Genomic DNA, 23219 nt, shown 5'->3' on the forward strand with positions numbered 1-23219 from the left:
AAGCTGTATTCAGCTATAGTGTCCTCTATGAATGTAATTCTATTATCAGAAAATTAATTAAATTCCTTGATTTATCCAAACAGGCCAAACTCAAAATAAAATTGGCTTCAACAGTAAAACAATTTTAACAAAATGTTAGGTCATTTAGTCCAATTTACTTTCTAAGTCTATAATTTTAAGGCTGAGAAATAAATATGTATTTCATTTTAAAAAACTATTAATTCATGATAACTGTGTCTTCTAAAAATAGAATATACACAAAAAGTTAAAATTCTGGTATGTTTAGTTAGGGCTGAGTAAGATTATTCCTCCTGGTTGGTTACCAAATCCAAATCAGATATTTACCAATGAAACTGCTTTTATGCACAGCCACCACTAACTAGAGACAGCTGCTCAAAATTTATACTGTTTCTCCTAAAATGATGAAATGCTAGCTGATAGTATCTGAAATATTTATTCTGCAAAAAGTCATTCTTAATGTACAAATTCAGAGTACTGACTCCAATGGCAAAGATAATTCAAACAAAGATCTGAGTGAGCTCTGAGCTTATAATATGTGACAATGTGAGGGATTTCACCACAATCCCCAAGATCAGTGCGTCAAGGTAGGTGAGAAATTGAAGCACCCAAACCAGATGCTCATGATAAAGGAACCTACAGAAGCGAAGGTGAGGCTGCTGCCCAGGGTCCCTCCTTCCTATAAAAGAAAAGTCTCTCTGGCCTTATGACATCCTTTCTGAAATATTGGGAAAAAATGAGGTCCTCAGCAAAATTCTGACCAGAGCCCCAAATTCAAATTAAGTCTGTAAGTAGGCATCAATACTAATAAAATATAAGGTCACTTGTTTGACCAAATGTGTCAGCTGTTCATTTATTCCCTCAACTCCAAATTCACCCTTCACTGCTTACTCTGCAAAAATGGATTTGGGCCCTTTAAATATATTCCCTATGCCAACTGGCACGATGCTAATCTTGTCCTTAGAGAGTGCTAGAAAGGCATTCCAGGAGAAAGGGGTTTTCCTCCCTGGAGCTTGTGTGTTCCTCTTTGTAGGTTCCTACACCACACATGGCTTCTCCAGTCTCCAACCCCTGCCATTGATGCAGCTGCTCCAAGACCAGGCTCGTGGAGTGCACAGCAATCAGTAGCCAGTAGCACCCAGCAGGTTCCCCGGTACTTCCCTCAGTCAGTTTTATATCAGAGTGATCAGGTGAAACAAGTTTCTGGCAAGTACTCCTGTCATAGAAACTTAACTTTATCATTTAGTGAGCCACAGCCTTGCCCTCTCAAATAAGGTCTAAATCTCAATCCTGGAAGCCTCCTCCTTAAACATCCTATATGCTAAGAGTAAGGCTGCTTCTCTTATTTGCTATTCCTATATTCTTCAGAGTTCACTTTTAGTAGCCAATCCCTCATTACACCAATTCCATGATACAGTTAGTATTTCGTTATAGTATGCTTTCCCTGTTCAAATTACTGTGAATTCTCTCTCTTAATCAGCCTCTGACTTACCAAAATCTCAAGTTATATCTCAATTAATATCAGGAACTGAGACAGCTATAGGCCATTTAGTCCAAGTTTTTAAATATATGAACAAACGGGTCAGAATTTTGATGATTAGTCAGCTAAGACTGCTAAACCAAAGTCTATAAAGAGAGAATAGAATGAACCAATTAGATCACAGGGTGTATCTTTCTTAACAGTATTCCCATTTGGAGGAAGTCAATTTTCTTCAAGAACCATGACAGATCAAGTACTTTAAGCAACAACTTTGTTTTTTTCTGGTGAACCATTTTTGTTTCCAAAGGGAAATGAAAATCTAAAGAACATAGCAAAATTTAAGAAGAAAAGGTAGTAGAAACAGTTCAATGGCTCCATTTCTCTGACAATCTATTTTACCAAATTGCTCTCTTTACATTTGGAGGGAAATACAAAATTTTACCAATTCCACACTAATACTCATCTTAGTTTCACAGGAAAGCCTAACATTTTCCCTCTGTCTCATTTTATGTGCTCTCTTTGCCAACACTGAAATGAAATGTTCAGCATCAAGCTCACCATTCCTGTCCCCCTTTGCTCTTAATTCTGCTAGCCACAGAGTTAAAAGGACAGGATTAAGAGTCATTAGACACAGTACTAAGGAGAATTAAAGGGCTTGTTCAAGGGGCGTAACATCTGCTCCTCAAATTCCTGCCTAAACAACTAAGATTCCGATCAAAGAGAAGAGAGGGAAAGGCAATCTGACAATAAACTGGAGTCATGAGGAAGTGAATGTTCTCTCAGGGAGTAACTCTGACACCAGAGGAAGGCTTAGTGACATTGCACAATTCTTTCTGTGAAGTTATTCATGGGGCAAGTGGGAATATACGAGTATAAGTGGAGGGGAGCGGGGAGGTGAAGATTGAGGATCCTTTTAAGTAGTTTTTGCTCTGCTAGCAAAACAAGCTGGGACATGCAAGACAGATAAACACAGCTGTTTGGGGCTGTCACTTGGGGCTCAGGAGCCAAGGTGTCCTGATATAGTGAAAAGCGCGCCGGAATGTGAGTCAGGAGGCCCGCGATCCAAGTCCTCAGTCTATTGCTAACTAGCTGTGTGACGATGAGCAAGCCCTTTGGCTTTGCAAGACTCAGTCTCCCCATTTCTTTCCAAATTAGTAGATGAACTAGATGAGAGCGCTATGCAGAGACGCTCCGGAGACAGCGTTCATGTACCGGCTTCATACTGTTGCTGAGTCCTGGTTTCCTCCACTGAAAAACCTAGAGAAGTAACACCTACAGGACTGAGATGAAGATTAAAAATAAGACGCATTTTTGTGCTGCGAGCACAGCATATGAAATAAGTAGTTGCTATTTTTACTACTTCTTTACTTCCAAGGGCTCTTTAAGATTATTTGAGGGGTATAAAATCTTGATAGCTAACTGTAATGAATACATTTGAATCAAATACATGGAATATTTCAAATTCATTACAAGACAAGTTAGTATGTTTAGCATGTGTTTTAATTACTATTAACCAAAGTGTTCAAGAGAAATATCCTTACATCTTTTTTCATTTTTTGCACCCACTCACAAAACTCAAGCGCTATGCCAAATATAGCTACTACTATGTTCTTGAAAATGAAAGGCAATAATAGAGAAAATGTAGTTTCAGATTGGCATGCCATCTTCCTACAGAATTTGATGAAATTGTCTGTTCCTTCCAGGTATGTAAAATATATTATCTAGTGCTTGGAACAGGACAAGAAAGTGAGAAACATGAGACAGACCATCAACGGTTTCTGTATAAGAATATCAAAAAACACTGATATATTCTATGTGGAAATAAATCTCCAGCTATTCAACATTTTAGCTTTTACACTTAACAAGAGATTTCCAATTCAAAATTAATTAGGAATATATCATCTATTGGCTTAATATACTAAATGTTAGAAGCCAGTAGTAACTTTACAAAATAATATACCTGTCGAACAAAACTAAGGCCACAGAAAAGGTCTATCCAGGAATAAACACTAAAGCTAATCAATAACTCTCCCATTAAAATGTATATTCTTACTTATAAATGTGATAAAATTACTCTGTCACTCAAGTGCAGATTATAAGCTTCATGATTTTATATGATTTCACAAGCAAGCTCCATGGTAAAAGACAATGAACCTAAATATTTAAACAGTACATTTTCGTATCTTCTGAGGATTAGAGAAATACGATCAAGAACAGCCAACCAATGAGGATAATTAGCAAAAACTAAGTCCTTGCTCTGATTATCCCTAACAGCTTTCTTTATGATATGTTAAGAATAATTCAAGTCTCAATTCTAATAGCAGAACAACAGGAGCTCAGCATTTAACAAAGTATAAAAGGTGCTGAGAGAGCAGCAGTGGGAGAGCCCTGGTTCAGACAGCCTCTCTAGAAAAGCAACATTTTGGTGAAACCTAAGCATACAAAGAAGCTAACCATGTTTGTGAGTAGGGAGCAGGTAGCAACCCATAGATACAGCATTCTAAGCAGGAAAAAAGTCTTGTGTAAAATCCCTCAGCCATTTTGTTGAAGAAAATTCAAAAAAGAGAAGTGGGCAGAGGCCAGATCACATAGGATTTTACAAATCATGGCAAAGCATTCGTAAGTTTCAGTAAAAATGCATCAGAACTGTATTAAGCAGTTTGGCGGGTACAGTGAGGGAAAAGAGACCGCTGCAGTGCTCTAAGTGAGATGCTTGAGTTGAATTCTGAAGGAGGAATCTGGAAGAAACTGGAGAGGCAGGAAGCACATGGAGTATAGGAAAGGATGAAGAAAGGACCAAGTACAGGGGAAGGAGGGGAGAAAGTGGGGACAATGAACTAACTGCAATAAAACTTCATGCTGTGAAGTCAGACAGAAAGATAATGACAACTATAAAGTCCTTTGATGTTTAGGAGAAGAATAAAATGATAACCCTATATGCAAAACAGAAAAAGAGACACAGAAATACAGAACAGACTTTTGAACTCTGTGGGAGAAGGTGAGGGTGGGATATTTCAAAAGAACAGCATGTATACTATCTATGGTGAAACAGATCACCAGCCCAGGTGGGATGCATGAGACAAGTGCTCGGGCCTGGTGCACTGGGAAGACCCAGAGGAATCGGGTGGAGAGGGAGGTGGGAGGGGGGATCGGGATTGGGAATACATGTAAATCCATGGCTGATTCATATCAATGTATGACAAACCCACTGGAAAAAAAATAATAATAATTAAAAAAAAAATAAAGTGATTATCTATAAAAAAAAAAAAGAAAAAAAATAAAAATAAAAATAAAAACATAAGACTAGAAATTAAGGATTTTCGAAAGATCACCCAAGAATGTTAAAATGTCAGTGTAGGGGAGAACCTGAAGACAGAGCAAAAAGAATATATAGACAGGGTCCTTGGGACTTCCCTGGTGGTCCAGCGGCTAAGACTCCATGCTCCCAATACAGGGGGCCAGGGTTCCAACCCTGGTCCAGAAACTGGATCCAACAAACCACAACTAAAAGATCTTGCATGCTGCAAATAAAAATTCTACATGCTGCAACTAAAAAAAAAAAAAAAAATGCTCTGCATCACAAGAAGACTGCAGATCCCACATGCTGCAACTAAGACCTGGCACAGCCAAATACATCACTAAATACTAAAAAAAAAAAAAGGAAGGTCCTTCTTAAAAAGAAGAGCTATAGCAGATTTGTACAAATAATAGCTGCCAAGTTATGCTTTAGATTTCCCTAGCCCAAATATCAAAAGAAATAACCTCAAAAAACATAACAATAGGTAGAAATATCAGAATTAGAAACTGAAAGACCTGAAAGATAGAAACTATCCAGAAATTTTTACAGAAAAGGACAAGAGTGATTAGAAAAATAACTCCCCAAAAGAGTACAACAGCGCTATATGAAAATATCCCACAAATCAAGAATTCATAGGGAAATACATTCTCAAAGTAGAGAGGCTGCCCTTATGCAAACAGTTATCACATTAGGCAGCTAGCAGCTAAAAACGATGTTCAAGAGATGACACAGGGGTTGACAAAACAAAGAAGGACCAACTAGTCAGAACTCTAACAAACTAGCTTCCCGGAAAACAGAATATGCAACACATGAAGTGGAAACTTCCTTGACTCCTAGACTCAAGTCACTCGAAACTCCCTTGGACCATAGGTTTGTTCCACTAGCTACAAGCTCTTCTTTAAGGAAATGAGGAGACTCAAGGAGAATCTATTCACAGCCTCTCTGTCACCAGGCAAGGAGAGTAAAATAAAAAGGATGAGATTCTAGACATAAGATTGCAAACTTTCACTGTAAAGGGTCAGATTGAAAATATGTTAAGCTCTGCAGGCCATATACAATCTCTGTCACGTATTCTTTCTCGTTGAATTCTGTTTTACAATCTTTTAACACTGTATAATTTTTAGTTCAAGTGTCAAAAAAAGAAAGTCCAAACCAACTCTTGTGTTTAGTCTCTCAGTCGTGTCTCTTTGCGACTCCATGAACTGTAGCCCACCAGGATCCTCCATGGAATTCTCCAGGCAAGAATACTAGAGTGGGGAGCCATTCCTTTCTCCAGGAGATCTTCCTGACCTGGGGGTCCAATCTGGTCTCCTGCATTGCAGGCAGATTCTGTACTGTCTGAGCCCCCAGGGAAGCCCTACTAAACCAAACCTACTATTTGTGTGTGCATGGGGTCGCAAAGAGTCAGATATGACTGAGCAACTAAGCAGGGACAGGGTTCCTTGGTCATTTCCATGTGTGGATATATCTGTCAGAGAAGCTCCTTAAATTGGGTTCCTGAGTCAAAGAGTATGTATCCATGTTTATAATTCGGAAGATAACACCAAATTGCCCTCTACAGAATGGAACTAATTTACACTCCAGGCAACAATGCCTGAAAGTGCTTATTTCTCCAGATATTATCAACACAGTTTACATTTTACATCTTGACAGATAACAGCTTAATAATTGATATCCCACACTTTCTTTCTCCCCAAATTTGTCTTCTTGCTACATAGGATAATAGAGATCTGTTTCATCTTTGCCCATCTTACAGGGGGATTTTCATTTTTTTCTTCAATTATTACTGAAGTTGAATACAATGTTTATTAGTCAGTTGCATTTCTTATGCTGTTATCTGTTGTTTTCTTTGAAATTTTTAATTTTCAAATACTTCTCTTTATTGATTTGTAGAAACTCATGTATTATGTATATAGCTAGCAGCCCACTGCTTTCAAAATGTTTGTCAACTTTTTATGAGCTTATAATCTGTCGTTTAATTTTGCCTCTGTTAGCTTTTGTTTTCTAAAGTATAACATACCTTTTTAATTATAAAAGCAATTCATGCTGTTTTGCCATATTATAGAAAGTAGAAGTTCTTCATTACTCCTATGTAATTTTATGTCCAATCCCAAGATGGAATCTCTTAAACTTTCCTTTGTAACAGAAAGACAGAAACATATAAGCTGCATATTACAGAAATCGACTTGTTTGAATACTATTTTTCATTTAATAAATATTTGTGGAAATCTTCCTATTTATAAAAGTTTCCAGAAAATATGGTTTATACTAACAAAGGCAGAAAACAGGCAAGGACAGACAGTGATATTTAAAAGCAAATTAAAGCAGCTCTTCAAAAGACACTATCCTGAAAATGAAAAGCAAGATACAGACTGAGAGGAAATATTTGTGATAAACATATCTTATAAAGAACTTTATCAACCAATCCAAGAAAAGCAACTGAACTTTAGAAATGGACAAAAGATTTGGACACTTCACCAAAGAAAATAACACAAATAAGAACATAAAAGGATGCTCACCATTCATCAAGAAAATTTAAGTTAAAACCCAACTATACAACACCTACAGGTTTCCCCGGTGACTCAGCGGTAACAAATCTGCCTGCAATGCAGGAGACATGGGTTCGATCCCTGGGTGGGGAAGATCCCCTGGAGGAGGGCATGGCAACCCACTTCCGTATTTTTGTCTGGAGAATCCCACGGACAGAGGAGCCTGGCGAGCTACAGTCCAGAGGGTCGCAAAGAGTCAGACACGAATGAAGCAACTAGAGCGAGCATGCATGCGTGTAACGCTACACATGGAAAAGAGTGGCTGAACTTTGGTAATACCAACTGCAGGCAAGCATGAAATGACTAGAATCCTTACATACTGCTCCTAAGAAAGTAAAAATGGTTCAGCACTTGGGAAAAGTTAAGCAATTTCTTACAAAGTTAACACACAAAATGCACATGGTCCAGCAAGTCTCTCTTAGGTATCTACCCAAGAAAATTAAAACATCTGTCTACAAAAAGATCTATATGGAAATATTTATAGCAGCCTGATTCATAATACCTAGAAACTAGAAGCAATCCGAATGTCTATCAGCTAATGAACAGATAATCTGTCTGTTGTATATTCATACAACAGAATACTACAGAACAACAAAATGGGGGAAACACTGTTGATAGAGGCAACAACAAAATCAGATCAGTGGTTTTCTAAGGGTCAGGAGACAGGAAAGACTGCAAAGTCACTAGAAGGAATTCTCTGGGATAACAAAAACGTTCTATAACTTGTGCTTAGTCATAATATCACCACTACCATGTGGTGGTGGTGATAATATGACTATGCATTTCCCCAAACTCATAAAACTGTACATTTAAAAAAATGAATTTTGGTGTATATAAATTATACCCCAATAAATGTGATTTTTAAAAAGCTAATAAACTTTAAAAGTTCATTAAAAGCCATAAAAAACTAAATCAAAACAGTAAGAAATTAGTCAAGTAGACTGATTTAAAAGATTCTCACAGATTGTAGCAAAAAAAAAAAAAGAAGATAAAGAGAACTAGGTCAGAAAGAAGGAAAGGGAAATGGAGAAGAAATAATAGATCTGGATAGCCAGTAGGCCTAAAAGAAAATTAGGACAGAAATAGCTTAAACAATAGCCTAAATGTTTAGAGATACAATCCAATCTTAGGATACTAACAAAATCTTAGTAATGGGAAGTAATACATAAAAGATAACAATGTGTGAGTCTGTGTACTGAAATTCCTTCATGCTAAACAATACTAAGATAATAATTATTTATACTGCATTACTAAGCACCCAGCACTGAGCCACACATTTTGCATACATTATTCATTAATTATTATCACAAGCCCAAAGAAATGGAATTATTTTATTTTGCAGGGAAACAAAGCAAGGGTCAAAGTGATCACACTTGCCTAGTCACACAGAAAATGAACTGGTAAAAGCAGAATTCAAATGCAGATTTCTATGACACTGAATCTATGCTCTTACCCATCATGCACACTGACTCTAGATTAGTTGAAGAAGTGAATTTAATATAAATCAGTTTGCTACAGAAAAGAAAGAGGGAGGGGAAATATTTCGACAGAAGTCTGGGAGAGTAATGAAACTTCCTTCTACCTCCATAATAACTGACAGGTAGGACACAAGGTCAGCTACTTAAGCAGAGCATCATGCCAATGACTAGAGCAATGACTCACCCGTTATGATTTCTCGTAATAGAAATTTTTACATTGCTGAGTCAAGCATTCACTCAGGAAGATGAAATATTAATTAATGGTGGATTTTTTTTTCTTTGAACTCTGGAACTATTTAATCAAAAGAAGAAATTAACAGATATATGCCAAAGACTACAAATGCCACTTTAAAAAGTAGAAATCACAGTTCAGGAGCAGTCACTTTTAATATAAAATGAATGGAAATGGTAAGATGCAATAAAATTCATTAAGCAGTTACCTTGAGATTATATATCATATTATTTAGCTCATAAAGAGCAAAACATACCAACCCGAGACCTGAAGCCCAATGCATCATAACAATGCAGAGCCAGAGATTTCAAAAACTGCCGATTCCTTATTTACCCTGAATTGATATGGTTTAAGTTAAAATTTTTCAATTTTGCTGGAAAAGAAATTTTATACTTCCTTTCTTTTTGAAAAAAAAAAGGGGGATACATCTTGGTGGAAATGCCTTCTTATTCTACACAAAAAGAAGTTTTTGGAGAAAAATATGAAAGCATTCCATTATTTACTACCTATTTAATGAATAATTAGTTCTTACTATATGACAGGCACTATTCCAGGTATTGAAATACAAGTAAACAAATATAAAAAACAGGTCATTTCTGCTGTAAAGAAAACAAACCAGAACAGTGCATAGAGTAGGTGGTGGTAGAGAGGTGGGGAGATGAGCTACTTTTAACAGGATTATTAGGAAAGGTCTCTGAAGAGCTGCCGACATCTGAGACACAACTCAAGAGGTCACTGGTTTTTAGTCAATGAGATAAAATACACAAATTGTGTAAGTTGATGACAGAGAGGGTTAACAGAAACCCAGGAAATTAAGCAAAAAAAAAAAACAAAAAACCTTAAGCTTATATAATATTACAATGAAAATATCTGAAAATATCAATATATTCAGGTACACAGCATATATATCAAAGAATATTAACTGTACTTAACCACATATCTTTCACCTCATAGTAAAGCTTTCTGGTGACGCACACAATCCCACACTGACCTCTACACAGATCATGTCAACAACCTCCTTTCTAATTGGTAAACCACAAGAAAGTCCTGTCATTCCCAGGACTATCCTGACATACCAAGAATAACTTTTGTGATTTAATTAACCTACTAACTCTTGGCTCAGTAGTAAAGAATCCGCCAGCAATGCAGGTGACGCAGGTTCAGTCCCTGGGTCAGGAAGATCCCCTGGAGGAGGGCATAGCAACCCACTCCAGGATTCTTGACTAGAGAATCGCCATGAACAGAGGAGCCTGGCAGGCTATAGTCCATGGGGTCACAAAGAGCCAGACATGACCAAGTGACTGAGCACACACACATGCACTAACTCTACAAATGAAGTTATCCTGTAACTTTTTCTTTCTTATTGATGATACCCAAGATTAGCTGCAAATAAATAAAAGCTCGTTATGCAAGACTGAGTGTGAATATATAACGAGGCTTCTTTTTCTAACAACTCTTATCAAAGTATAGATTTGCAATGAATTTAAAAGTAAATACTGATCACTCCATACCCACAGGAATGATTATCATCAAAAAGACAAATACAAATGCTGGTGACCAATGGTTAGTCAAATGGTTAAGGACTCACTGCCCAGGGCCCCAGGTTTAATCACCAGTCAGGGGCTTCCCTGGTGGTTCAGAGGGTAAAGCGTCTGCCTACAATGCAGGAGACCTGGGTTTGATCCCTGGGTCTGGAAGATCCCCTGGAGAAGGAAATGGCACCCCACTCCAGTACTCTTGCCTGGGAAACCCATGAATGGAGAAGCCTGGTAGGCTACAGTCCATGGTCGCAAAGAGTCAGATGTGACTGAGCAACTTCACTTTCAGGGAACTGAGATCCCACATGCTGCATAGCATGGGGGTGGGGGGATGGTTGGTAAGAATGTAGAAAGACTGGAACCTTCTATATTGCTTGTGGGAATTTAAAATGGTATAGCCACTTGGAAAACAGTTATTTTCAAGTTATTAATATGTTAAATATAGATTTACATTATGACCTAGCAATTCCCAATTTATGTTAAAAGAAATGAAAACATATGCTCATTAAAAGACTTGTTACACAAATGTTCAATAGCAGCACTATTCATAATAGCCAAAAACTGGAAACAACCCAAACGTCTACCAAATGGTGAACAGACAAACAAAACATGCTCTCTCTCTCTCTCTCTCTCTCTATATATATATATATGTATACATACATATATATAAAAAGAATACTGGTCAACCATAAGAAAGAACAAAAGTCCTGATGTATGCTACAACATGGGTGAGCCTCAAAAATATTCTGCTAAGGAAAAGAGGCCAGATGCAAAAGATCACATGTTAGATCACATAAAAGATCACATATGGTTCCATTTATCTGAGACATCCGAAAAAGCACACCTATAAAGCAGATGAGTGGCTGCCTAAGGCTGGAGATGGAAATGGACAGTGACCACAAATGGGAAAGAGGTTTGTTTTTAGAGTGATGGTAATTAGATTGTGGTTGCACAACCCCACTGTTAGAAACTACTGAATTGCATGCTTAAAATGAGTGAAGTTTATGGTATATAAATTAAACCTCAATAAACTGAATTTAAGTAAATACTAAAACAAAAGAAACAAAGAAATTCAAATTAATTTTAAGATGCTGTTTGCTGAAACATATTATAAAGAATGAAACAGCCTCTCTATTGTGAGATAAACTGATTACATCCCTCTGCCATAGTCCTCTCATCTGCCATCAGATGAACAAGTTAATGAAAGCTTGCTGCGTGCAAGCACATCACTGTTTTACTGAGTTATAGTGATGACTCAATCTTCCCACCAATTGTCTCTATTATAACTACTTTGAAACTTTGTTCATATAACACTTTATGACAAAACAAGTTTTCACTTTGCTTTTATCATTTATATATGAAGGATGTCTCTCCTCCTTTCTCATGAGGCCATGGCAACTGAAAGTGAAAGTAGCATTTGAGCCCAGATGATTTTAAACACAAAGGTAAACAAATGCAGGCATTAGGGTTGTGCTAAATGATTAGCAACAGGAAAAAAAACACAACATTTTTAAATTAATGAAAAGAATTCATGAGCCTCTGAAAATACACCCACAAACCCCAGTTTGAGAAATCTGTAATTATGCAAAGTCTGAGAAATTATTGAAGCATGCAGGGCTGTCTCACTTCACAATGAATGTTCATACAATTAAGTGGTTCTAGTTAAGTGTCCATTCACAAAATGCTTTGGGAAGAAAGTCTCTATAATGCATGACCAAAAACAACTGTGTTTTCAGTTATGAGTCTTTGGTGGACTTTCTAAGTGGAAATTTATTTTAACATCCATTAAAATAGCAATCTTAAAACAATAATCACCTGATGAAAAAATAGTAGAATTTATCCACTTGAAAAGGTTGAACATCTGACACAAATGATGAACTCTTGAAAACCATTATGGTACAGTAACAAAACTGCAAAAAATTTTCTCAAAAGTGAATGTAAATGCATAATCACTTAAATCAATACTATTAATTGAATTACGCTACATCTGACTAAAAAACACTTTATCGACTATTATCCCAGAACTTAAAGCAAGACATCAGGCTTACAAGTTTCCAAATGAATTGTTAACTTGTTAATCATTAGCAGACTAGAAGATTATAGTAGAGGGATATAATTTATTTTCAACAACAAAAAACTCATTCTGTACATCCCACTGAGTTTCTTTTTTATTTTTCATATCGAATACAGGCAACCCTTGTTTTGCATGGTTCTGATATGCATGGATTTCAGTTGCCATGGTTTAGATAAATAATACCAGATCCCAACAACACAGCTCAAATTTCAGTTACTACTGTATACTAACCATGAGTAACCACATAAAGTACAAACTTTGCTAATAGCATGTCAGTCCAAAAATCACTATATAAATAGAACTGTGCATCGTTATCAATTGCCAATCACAGCACTTGTTTCAAAGTCTGTCACTGATTGGTCACTGCACATACATTACTTAATTTATGCACAGACAACAAAGCACACAGTTGTTTTGCCTTCTTGTCTCCCAGGGATAAACCCATGTGACATTTCATAAAATGGATAATCAAAAGGGGGTTATGTGACCATGTCGACATTTTAAAATGTACACAAAAGGCATTTCATTTCTTGCTATCTCATCTTGAGAAACACTCAATTTACACATATGCCCAATGAGGTATAGAAGTAATCATGTCATCATTTATTTGGAATAGTAAAAAAGTTGCCACAACCATAAAGTCCATCAAGGGGAGAATAGCTAATCAGTGTAATGGTGTTCAAAGTATGTCCTCAGATCAAGGTGGCATGTGGGAACTTGTTAGAGATATAAATTCTTAGCCTCCCCAAACCTAAAGAATTTGAAACTGTAAAGGTAAGGCATAGCACTTAATATTTTAACAAGCCCTTCATATGGTTCTGACACCAATTAAAGCTTTAAAACCACTTAACTATGGTAAATTATACATAGTATGCTAATATAGCATTTAGAAACAATATAGCAGTATACATGTAGTGATATAAAAAATCTCCAAGCAATATTGTGAGTGGGGAAAAAAATTATGGAACAACAACCACCTGATACCATTTATGAAATACAAAATGTACTTGTTTTTTGATATGTACATTTGATATCTGTTGACATCTGCATGAAAAAACCTCAAAGAATTTAACACAATCTAAACAGTGATAAAACCTGGAGAAAAGATTAAAATAAAGATGATAAAGAAAGAAGTTTAGTTTTATCTGAAATGTTTTAATTTCTGAATGAAAACATAACTTTATGTAGTACTTCATCAATTAAAATGCTTTCAAAAGAAGAGAATAGACAGTAGTCATCTTTAAGTGGGCTAAAAGAAAAAATTCTTATTTTGAGCTATCTAAATGATCCAAAAATTCTCAACATTTTATGAAAAGTTTTACTTCATCTACATTTTTTTTTTGCATAGAGAATACAACAGAAGGGTCTGTGATCTCAAGGATTCTATCAATAATTTTTAAATCTATATAAATACATAATTATTAAGAATCTGTGAGGAAACAAAGAAAGTAAAAAGTGACTAGCAGATTGTATCAGAGAAAATGTGATACTGATTTTCACTAAATAACAAAAGAAGACTTTAGAAACTAGAGATCCATAAATCTAATATTGATCTGGGGCAAAAGTCCAAAACAAAGTTAAATAAGACTTCAAAATACCAAAGGATGCCTCAAAAAGAAGCTGAACAAGTGTTTTTTTAATCTGATTTTTATATTGACAGATCAAGAAAACATTTAACATCACTCTTTTCAAGGTGTCCCAGGAGAGTGAGAATGAGGCTAAGAATATTACAGCTTCAGTCCTTTGGTGAAATTAATCAGAGGTGCCCCAAATCCAGAACACCCTGCCTCAGTCTCACCCCTAAACAGAACTTCTGCCTCCCCTCCTGAATGGCTCTGGGGCTCCTCTGGGTGTGAATACCTCTTTGACACCCACTTATTCATCATAATGCTCACTCTTGGATATCAGCCAAATTCTGACATCTTTTATTACAGGTGAGGAGATGGTCTAAAAACAGCATACTGTGCTTTTGTATCTTGAAAACAGATTCCCTCAAGTTTTCTTGGCAGATAAAATAGAAATAATGCAGATGAGTGACAAAAGAAGAACTCAGCTTGAGTAATTGGTATGCATAGATTCTCATATGAGTGAACAACTTAATCTAAAAAGTTGTTTAGCAAATCAAAGTCAAAAAAAAGAAGGATTTCTAATGGCACACCAAAGTCTGCCTCTTGCAATATTTATCAAGTTATTAATTGAATAAGAACTTACTGAACATTTATCAAATTTGCAATTAGCAAAACTCAAAGATCTGACCATTACAGAAGAATTCCAAGTGTTTTACGTAATAATCATCCTCTCAAGGAGGTAGAGCTTAATTTTTCCACTCTCCCAAATGTGAGCAGCATTTATTGATTTGCTTCCAAGGAATGGCATATGGAAAAGTGAGGAAAAAGTAACTCTACAGTGGAGAAATCTTACAAACATGATAGCATGTACCTCTGAAATGTGGTAAGAAGGGCACTTCACCTCTGTGATATTCAGCCCAAAAACCCATAGCCTCAGTCTAACCATGAGAAAAACATCATTTAAAAAATAATAATAAATCAAAGGATATTCTACAAAATACCTGTCCTGTACACCTCAAAACCGTCCAGGTCATGAAAAACAAGGAAAGATTGAGATACTATTATAAATCAGAGGATACTAGACAGACCTGAAGACTAAATGCAATGTAGTATCTTAGAAGGGATATTGGTTTTTAAAAAGTGAAATCCGTGGAGAAGGAAATGGCAACCCACTCCAGTATTCCTGCTTGGGAAATTCCATGGACAGAGCAGCCTGGTGGGCTACAGCCCACGGACGGTGTCACAAAAGAGTCAGACATGAAAAAAAAAAAAAAAAAGAGTCAGACACGACTTAGTGATTAAACAACAACAAAGTATGTTAGCCATGGAACCAGAGTTCCAAGGTCCAGTAGAAACATATAAGAGAAAAACAAGCAATGAGAGGCTGGATAAGAAACTGGAAACAGAGTGCTAATAAAAAAATAAAAAAATAAATAAAATAAAAAGTGAAATCCAAATAAAGTTTAGAGTTGAGCTAACGATAATGCATCAACCTTGGCTTGTCACAGGTATAATGTGACGTGGTAATGTAAGATGTTAATAATAAGAGGAACTGGGTTACGGGTGTACTTGAACTCTAGACTACCTTATAGTTTTTCTGTAAATTAAAAATATTCTGAAATTAAAAGTTCACTAAAATTATGAACTGAAAATATCAAATGATCTCTTCATTTGAGCGCACACACCTATATTTTTTACCTCTTTCAACTGAAAAGGTCAAGAAGTGATGATACCCCAGTATCAGTGAACATGTGCAGCAACCAGATTTGCTCTTGAATACCACTCCCATAACAAAACAGCTGTCTGTGGAAAAATCCTTACTCTGGGACTTGGAAAGGCATGTACTAGGATAAAAAGTAAGCTTTTAAAGACTAAAAAGGTCATGTCAAAACAAAGTAATCAGGGACTCCCACTGGCCAAATCTTGGACAACTTAAACATCAAAAAAGAATAATGACTCCAACTGACTGAAACACAGGAAAATTGTAAAATCATAAATACTGGTAACTGCAAAAGAAAAAAAACACACTCATCATCACCAATAGCAACAACTCATTAACAATGCTAATCTGTAAGCTAAAAATGAGTAATAAAAGGGTAATAACTAAGCATTTATCCTGACTCTTCAGTAGGAATTGTATTTCAGGGGAACCAATTAATACCAGTTACTGAGGAAAAGTACTTCCTTTAGAAGAGTGCCAACAAGTAAAAGTAGATGAAACAGCAGAATTAGAAAACCCCTATCTTGCAGTCCTCAATGAAACAAAATAAATGATTCAGGTATGAATAATCAATGGATGCTAAACTTATTAATTGAAAGGATGAATAGAATCTGGATATTAATGTGGTACCAAGGTATTTTCCCACAAAGTTCTTTCCTATCTCAAGTATGTGATATTAACTTTACAATGGAGGAATCAGATATTCCAACTTAGCCCAGGGATCAGTCTTAATTTCTAGTCACTAACAGTGACAACAACCAGATAATATACGCCACCTGATATTAGACAATACGGATTATAATCAAGCCTTTGGATCTTCTATAGGAAATACTGGAGATAAAGAAAAAAACTTAGATGATATCAAAAGGAAGCAATTAGAAATCAGGCAGAAAAATCTCAGAGGACAACTAGACCTGTCTTTTAACAAACCTATGGGAAAGAAAATGGTTAAGGAAGGATCACTGTAGATTAAAAGTTAAGTAAGAGACAAAACCAATACAATATTGTAAAGTATTTAGCCTCCAAAAAAATAAATAAATAAATAAATTTTAAAAAAATAAATAAAATGAGATACAGTTTAAAAAAAAAAGAGAGAGGTACAAAATAGATGTGCTGTGTATTACTTGATTGGATCCATGTCTGACAAACCAGCATTAAAACACATTTTGAGAGCAAAGGAGGAAATTTAAATATGGAATGTTAATTAGAAATATTGAGGAATTCTAAAGAATTTTGTTAAAAGTAATAATGGAACTACATTTACATAGAAAGCATCTGTCATTTTAAAGGGAACACATTGAAGTATTTCAAAATGAAAGGTCTGTTTTTTTTTAATATTATAGTTGATTTATAACATTAGTTTTAGGTGTATAACAGAGTAATTCAATATTTTATGGATTACACTCCACTTAAAATTACTACAAACTAATGGCTATATTTCCGTATGTTATACAATATACCTTTGTTGTCTATTTACCTTATACACAGTAGTCTGTATCCCCTTAATCCCATACCCCTATGTCACCCCTCTCCCCACTCCTCACTGGTAACCACTGGTTGAGTCTCCCCGTCCGTGAGTCTGTTTCTGTTTTGTTATATAAAAACAGTGTCTTCACTTTTAAATAATTCAAAAATTACAAAAATGAACTGAAATAAATAAATAAAAAGATATTTATAATTGCTAAATCTAGGTAAAGAGTAGATGGCTATTATACTAACCCCTCTATTTGTCTCTCCATTTGAAACTGTTTACAGTAAAAAGTGAATTACAGATGAATAGGTAAATAGATATAAAATATACACTGAGTCAATAAAAGGCTTCCCCAATGGTTCAGCAGTAGAGAATCTGCCTGCCTATGCCAGGAGCCACAGGAAACAAGGGTTTGATCCCTGGGTTGGGAAGATCTCCTGGAGGAGGAAATGGCAACCCACGCCAGTATTCTCCCCTGGAGAATCTCATGAAGGATTCTTGCCTGGAGAATCCCATGGACAGAGGAGCCTGGCAGGCTACAGTCCATAGGATCACACAGAGTCAGACACGACTGAAGCAACTTACCATACACGCACGAGTCAAAAAAAATCATAAAAAGCAGAGAGAGTCACATTATTTGGAGATCAGGAGCAAGTGATGGCAAAGCTAAATAGTTGTCATGATTTAAAGGAGTAATATTCACATAACATTTGCAATTTTAGAGTTTTATATTAATTTTATATGTTGTCAATAATTCTATTTCTTCCCATCTAAACCGTTGATAGCTCACAATTATATACAGGATGCAACAATTTAATTGCAGAAGAGAAAATAAGCTTATTCTTGGTTTTTTCCTGCATTTCCATTATAACAGTGTAGCAAATGACACATTTTAATAAATAATAGAGCACTAGCTTGAAACTCAAGAGACATGTATTCTCTTCAGAGCTGATTATTAACAAAGCACTGGATAGGGACTTCCACTGGTCCAGTGGCTAAGACTCCATGCTCTCAATGCAGGCGACCCGGGTTCGATCCCTGGGGAACCCAGGGAACTGATCCCACATGCTTCAACTAAGACCTGGTACATCCAAATTAAAAAAAAAAAAAAAAAAGCACTGGATAGTACTGAACAAGTCACCCAATAGCTGTGAAGATAGAAGGAAAGCATAGTCCCTTTATGTATCAAGAGACTATCATGTGGGGAAAAGGGGTATAAACAACATATTTTATGTACAGTTTCAAAAGGTCATCATACTAACTCAAAATGAATATCACTATTTTAAATCATCAGAGCTATTTTAAATGCAGCCATCACTGGAGATACTGGAGGGCTTTTTGTATTTTTTGTTTTTGTTTTTTTGTCTTTTCCTTTCCAATTGATTATTTCTTTGACATGATCTATTTAGCAAATTTTCAAATCTTTACTTCAGACAGCCTGCAGAAAAATCCCGGCATCTCATTTAGATGCTCTAACCATCACTTTCATCACAAAAGGTTCACGGAAGCAAACGCTCAACAGTCCAGAGATAGGAACTTTCTCTATACAGTTAATGGAACCCAGAGTTTACAAGTAGAGATTAAGCAAACAGACATTACCCTTACCAAGTTCAGGTTGAAGACAAAACTAGATTTATACCCCATTCACGTAAGAGTGAAACTGGGTCTGAATAACTTCAGCTAATCCACATATCTTGAATATTTTTAAATCTCATCGTTGAAAGCTCATTTATAATATACATCACGCAAGTTAACAAGTTTAACCAATAAAATCCATTTCTGATATCCAATAAGCTAAAAGAGCAAAGATGGTCCAAAGCACAAACAAGAGGCTGGCTTACAGCAGCAACACGTACAGGGCTTTACGATACAATGCTGGCTGACCACACCTGCACAGCGCAGCACCGACGAGCACTTGGCTCCTGGCTTAAATACGCTATACACATATACAACATTGCACAGTAGCTACTGAAGTGTTTTAAAGTAAACTAGACAAAGTAACAATTTCTAAATAAAAATATTTTAAGAAAACACAACAAAAGACAGAAAATGTTTTTAGAACAGATTCATGTAACTAAAGGGAACTTACTAAAATAAAAGATATACTTTCCTTTCGTCTGAATAACAAAGGTAGAATACAGTCATGTAAACTTACTGTATTCTGATAAAAATCATCATAAATGGAATTCAAATGACCAGAGACTCTGTCTTCAAAAATGAAGGTATTAAGTTGCATAATACATACCATTCACAGGGCTGAAGGGATCGAAATGCCTTAAAAGAAGCGTCCATTCCAGCAAAATCCCAAAATTTAACATCATAGTCATATCCTCCAGTCACCAAACGGGCACCTGAGGGATCCAGACCCAAAGCAGAAACCTGTTATTAAAAAAGAAAAAATTAAATGGAGAGAAACTATTTATAGTCTATTATAACCCCCATTTCCTTTCTCTAACCCTGCGGCTCTGCTGCTGCTGCTGCTGCTAAGTCACTTCAGTCATGTCCAACTCTGTGCAACCCCATAGACGGCAGCCCACCAGGCTGCTCTGTCCCTGGGATTCTCCAGGCAAGAATACTGGAGCAGGTTGCCATTTCCTTCTCCAATGCATGCATGCATGCTAAGTCGCTTCAGTCATGTCTGACTCTGTGAGACCCTATGGACAGCAGCCCACCAGGCTCCTCTGTCCATGGGATTCTCTAGGTAAGAATACTGGAGTGGGTTGCCATTTCCTTCTCCTCTCTAACCTACTTCCTACTTTATAGGCGATGAAAATATAGATCACTAACTGCTGTTATTTATGAAAAGTAAAAATGGACAGCACCTTCTAAATCATTTGACTTTATTATGAGTATTATTTCCTTAAAACACAATATTTTTTTAGTTTATTGTAATTGGAGGACAACTATAGTATTGTGATGGGTTTTGCCATACATCAACATGAATCAGCCATAGGCATACATTTGTCCCCTTCCTCCCGAACCCCCCCTCCCCCTTCCCTCCCCACCCCATCCCTCCAGGTTGTCACAGAGCACCAGCTTTGGGTTCCCTGGGTCATACATCAAACTCCCACTGGCTATCTATTTTAATTTAATCTAACCACCAGCTTCATCCCAGCTTCTCTACCATGTACTCTGAATAGCTATCACTGCAAATTCATATGATACACTAAGTTGCCTTAGAATGTAAGTAGGTATCTTAAAAACAATTCATTTTTTCAGTAAAATATTTTGAGAAAGCCTTTTAAGACTGTTTGACTGTTACTAAATGAAGAACACATGAAATCTAAAATTACCAAAATGAGTCATGTGAATAGGAACCATAAATGAATTTAACAAAATAGAGCAAAGTGAAAATTATTATCTTGTGAATATGGCTAAATGACTCTAAGTATAGTCACCTTAAACAATTATTTTTAAACATGAGTTTATAAGTAACTGGCCACATTATAATATCACTTATACTGGTTCCATAAACTATTTGCTTTCCCTGTTAACTTTCTGAGGTCCAACTCACATACAAATATCCAATGTGTAGCTCACTGTTCTTGAGCTGTATTTAACATTCTTCTCAAAGCAGTTAGTCCCTGGATTTACTGCCTTTCAGAAGGAAAGAACTGCATTTGGACTGCATATTAAACGTGATTATCATATATGAGACAGAAAAAGGATCACAGTTTGAAATAAAGGAAGGGAAGCCCATAAAGAAAGTTACTATAAATCAATTCTCTAAATAAACATGAAATGTTAAGTTACAGAAGAAATCATATGAAATCTGGAATTTGCTTAAAACAACCCCACAAGATAGGCAGATGGCATGGGGGAAAGGAGGTTTATTAGAACTATAAAGTATACAGGAAACAAGATTGGCCTTATGTCAACAATTGGTAAGGCTCAGAGACAAATATATGGGAATTCCTTTCAGCATTCTGTGAATGTGTAAACATTTTTACAAAAACTAGTTTAAAAAAACACAACAGACATATAAAAAAAGACCTATTTCCAAGAAATTGAAATACATGTGCAAAAGCAAAACTGCAAAGAAAAAAAAAAAATTAGTTAACCGAATAGTACAACTAGAAGCTCTGATTTTTAAAGTGCAAAATAACAAAGTATTGTTTAAATTGCATACATTTATTTTATTTTTTAATTTTAATTATACACATTTTTAAAGATAAAATTTGCTTTGAAAAACTATGAATATTTAAATAAGATATATTATTTATCTGTTATTAACAGAATTATCAGTTGCAAAAATCTCTAAATGACAGGAAAGCTTCCTTTTTAAGTACTAGTAGTCTGTAACATTTTTTCTTATTTACTGAAAAACATGAAAATTAGTAAAATTCTTTCATGATTTCAGAATAAAACTATAAAAATGTGACTTAATAAAAAGTAGGCATAGTATATAGAACTAGATGGAAATGGCAGCAATGAAAGGCAGCAATTCTCAGATATTTTGGTTTCAAGAACTTTTACACTCAAAATCTTTTGAGAACCCCTAAAAATATCTGTTTATGCAAGTATGTGTGTCAATATTTACCATAGCAAAAATCAAATTAAGACATTTATAATATTTACTGTTTACTTCATTTAAAATAATAATAAACCCACTGTACTTTATAACCATTTTATGGAAACAATATTTTCAAAAGTAAAAATTTCATTGGGGAGAATATCATTATTTTAGCATGCATGACTATTAATTCTATCATCTGCATTATTTCTGGACCTATTTCTATTGATTGATATTTTTCTGCCTAATTATGGGATTTTACTTCTTCACATGTCAGATATCTATTATAAAAAAAGGTTGCTTCATTATAAAGGGAAACCAAGATAATTTTATTCTTTTATTCATTCACAAGCAAGTTTCATTCATTTAACTATCATTTTTAATAAAATACTATTAAATCCTTTTTTTTACAATAAGATAGGTGGCACCAGTGATAAAGAACCCATCTGCCAATGCAGGTAACTTAAGAAATGTGGATTCCATCCCTGGGTCAGGAAGATTCCCTGGAGAAGGAAATGGCAACCCACTTCAGTATTCTTGCTGGGAAATCTCAAGGACAGAGGAGCCTGGCGGGCTCCAGCCCATGAGGTAGCACAGTCCATGAAGTCGCAAAGAGCTGGACATGACTGAAGTGATGTGGCAAAATAGTTTCATCTTACACCTCAAAATTTTTAAGCTGCTTTAATTTTTAAATTAAAGTTTTAAATGCTTTTGAGCTGTGGTGTTGGAGAAGACTCTTGAGAGTCCCTTGGACTATAAGGAGATCCAACCAGTCCATCCTAAAGGAGATCAGTCCTGAGTGTTCACTGGAAGGACTGATGCTGAAGCTGAAACTCCAATCCTTTGGCCACGTGATGCAAACATCTGACTCATCTGAAAAGACCCTGATGCTGGCAAATATTGAGGGCAGGAGGAGAAGGGGATGACAGAGGATGAGATAGTTGGATGGCATCAACGACTCAATGGACACAGGTTTGGGTGGACTTTAGGAGTTGGTTACGGACAGGGAGGGCTGGCGTGCTGAGGTTCATGGGGTAGCAAAGAGTCGGACACGAATGAGTGACTGAACTGAACTGAATTTTTAAATAACATAAATAAATGTGACAATTATAAAATATAATCCATAAATCTAAGGAATATAATCTTTAGAGTCATAATAAGCTTATGTTCATTTCTTATCTCAACATCCACCTAAAAAATGAACTCAGGCCTCTTACTGATACAGAAATGAAGCCAAGGGTAACAAGAAATTTTCCCACACCATAATAAAAAAAAGTATT

At 35.8% G+C, this 23219-nt stretch overlaps 1 protein-coding gene across 1 annotated transcript in view; it reads right to left on the minus strand.

The window, feature by feature from the left end:
* The window catches only part of WDR70 (WD repeat domain 70), a 268401-nt gene that overhangs the window by 190556 nt on the left and 54626 nt on the right, over nucleotides 1-23219 (minus strand). The window contains exon 7 of the mRNA XM_043488519.1: nucleotides 19672-19805. Coding sequence (XP_043344454.1) covers nucleotides 19672-19805 — 134 coding nt within the window. The remainder of the gene's footprint in view (nucleotides 1-19671; nucleotides 19806-23219) is intronic.

This window comes from Cervus canadensis, chromosome 16 (genome assembly GCF_019320065.1).
Source record: "Cervus canadensis isolate Bull #8, Minnesota chromosome 16, ASM1932006v1, whole genome shotgun sequence".
NCBI classification, from domain to species: domain Eukaryota; kingdom Metazoa; phylum Chordata; class Mammalia; order Artiodactyla; family Cervidae; genus Cervus; species Cervus canadensis.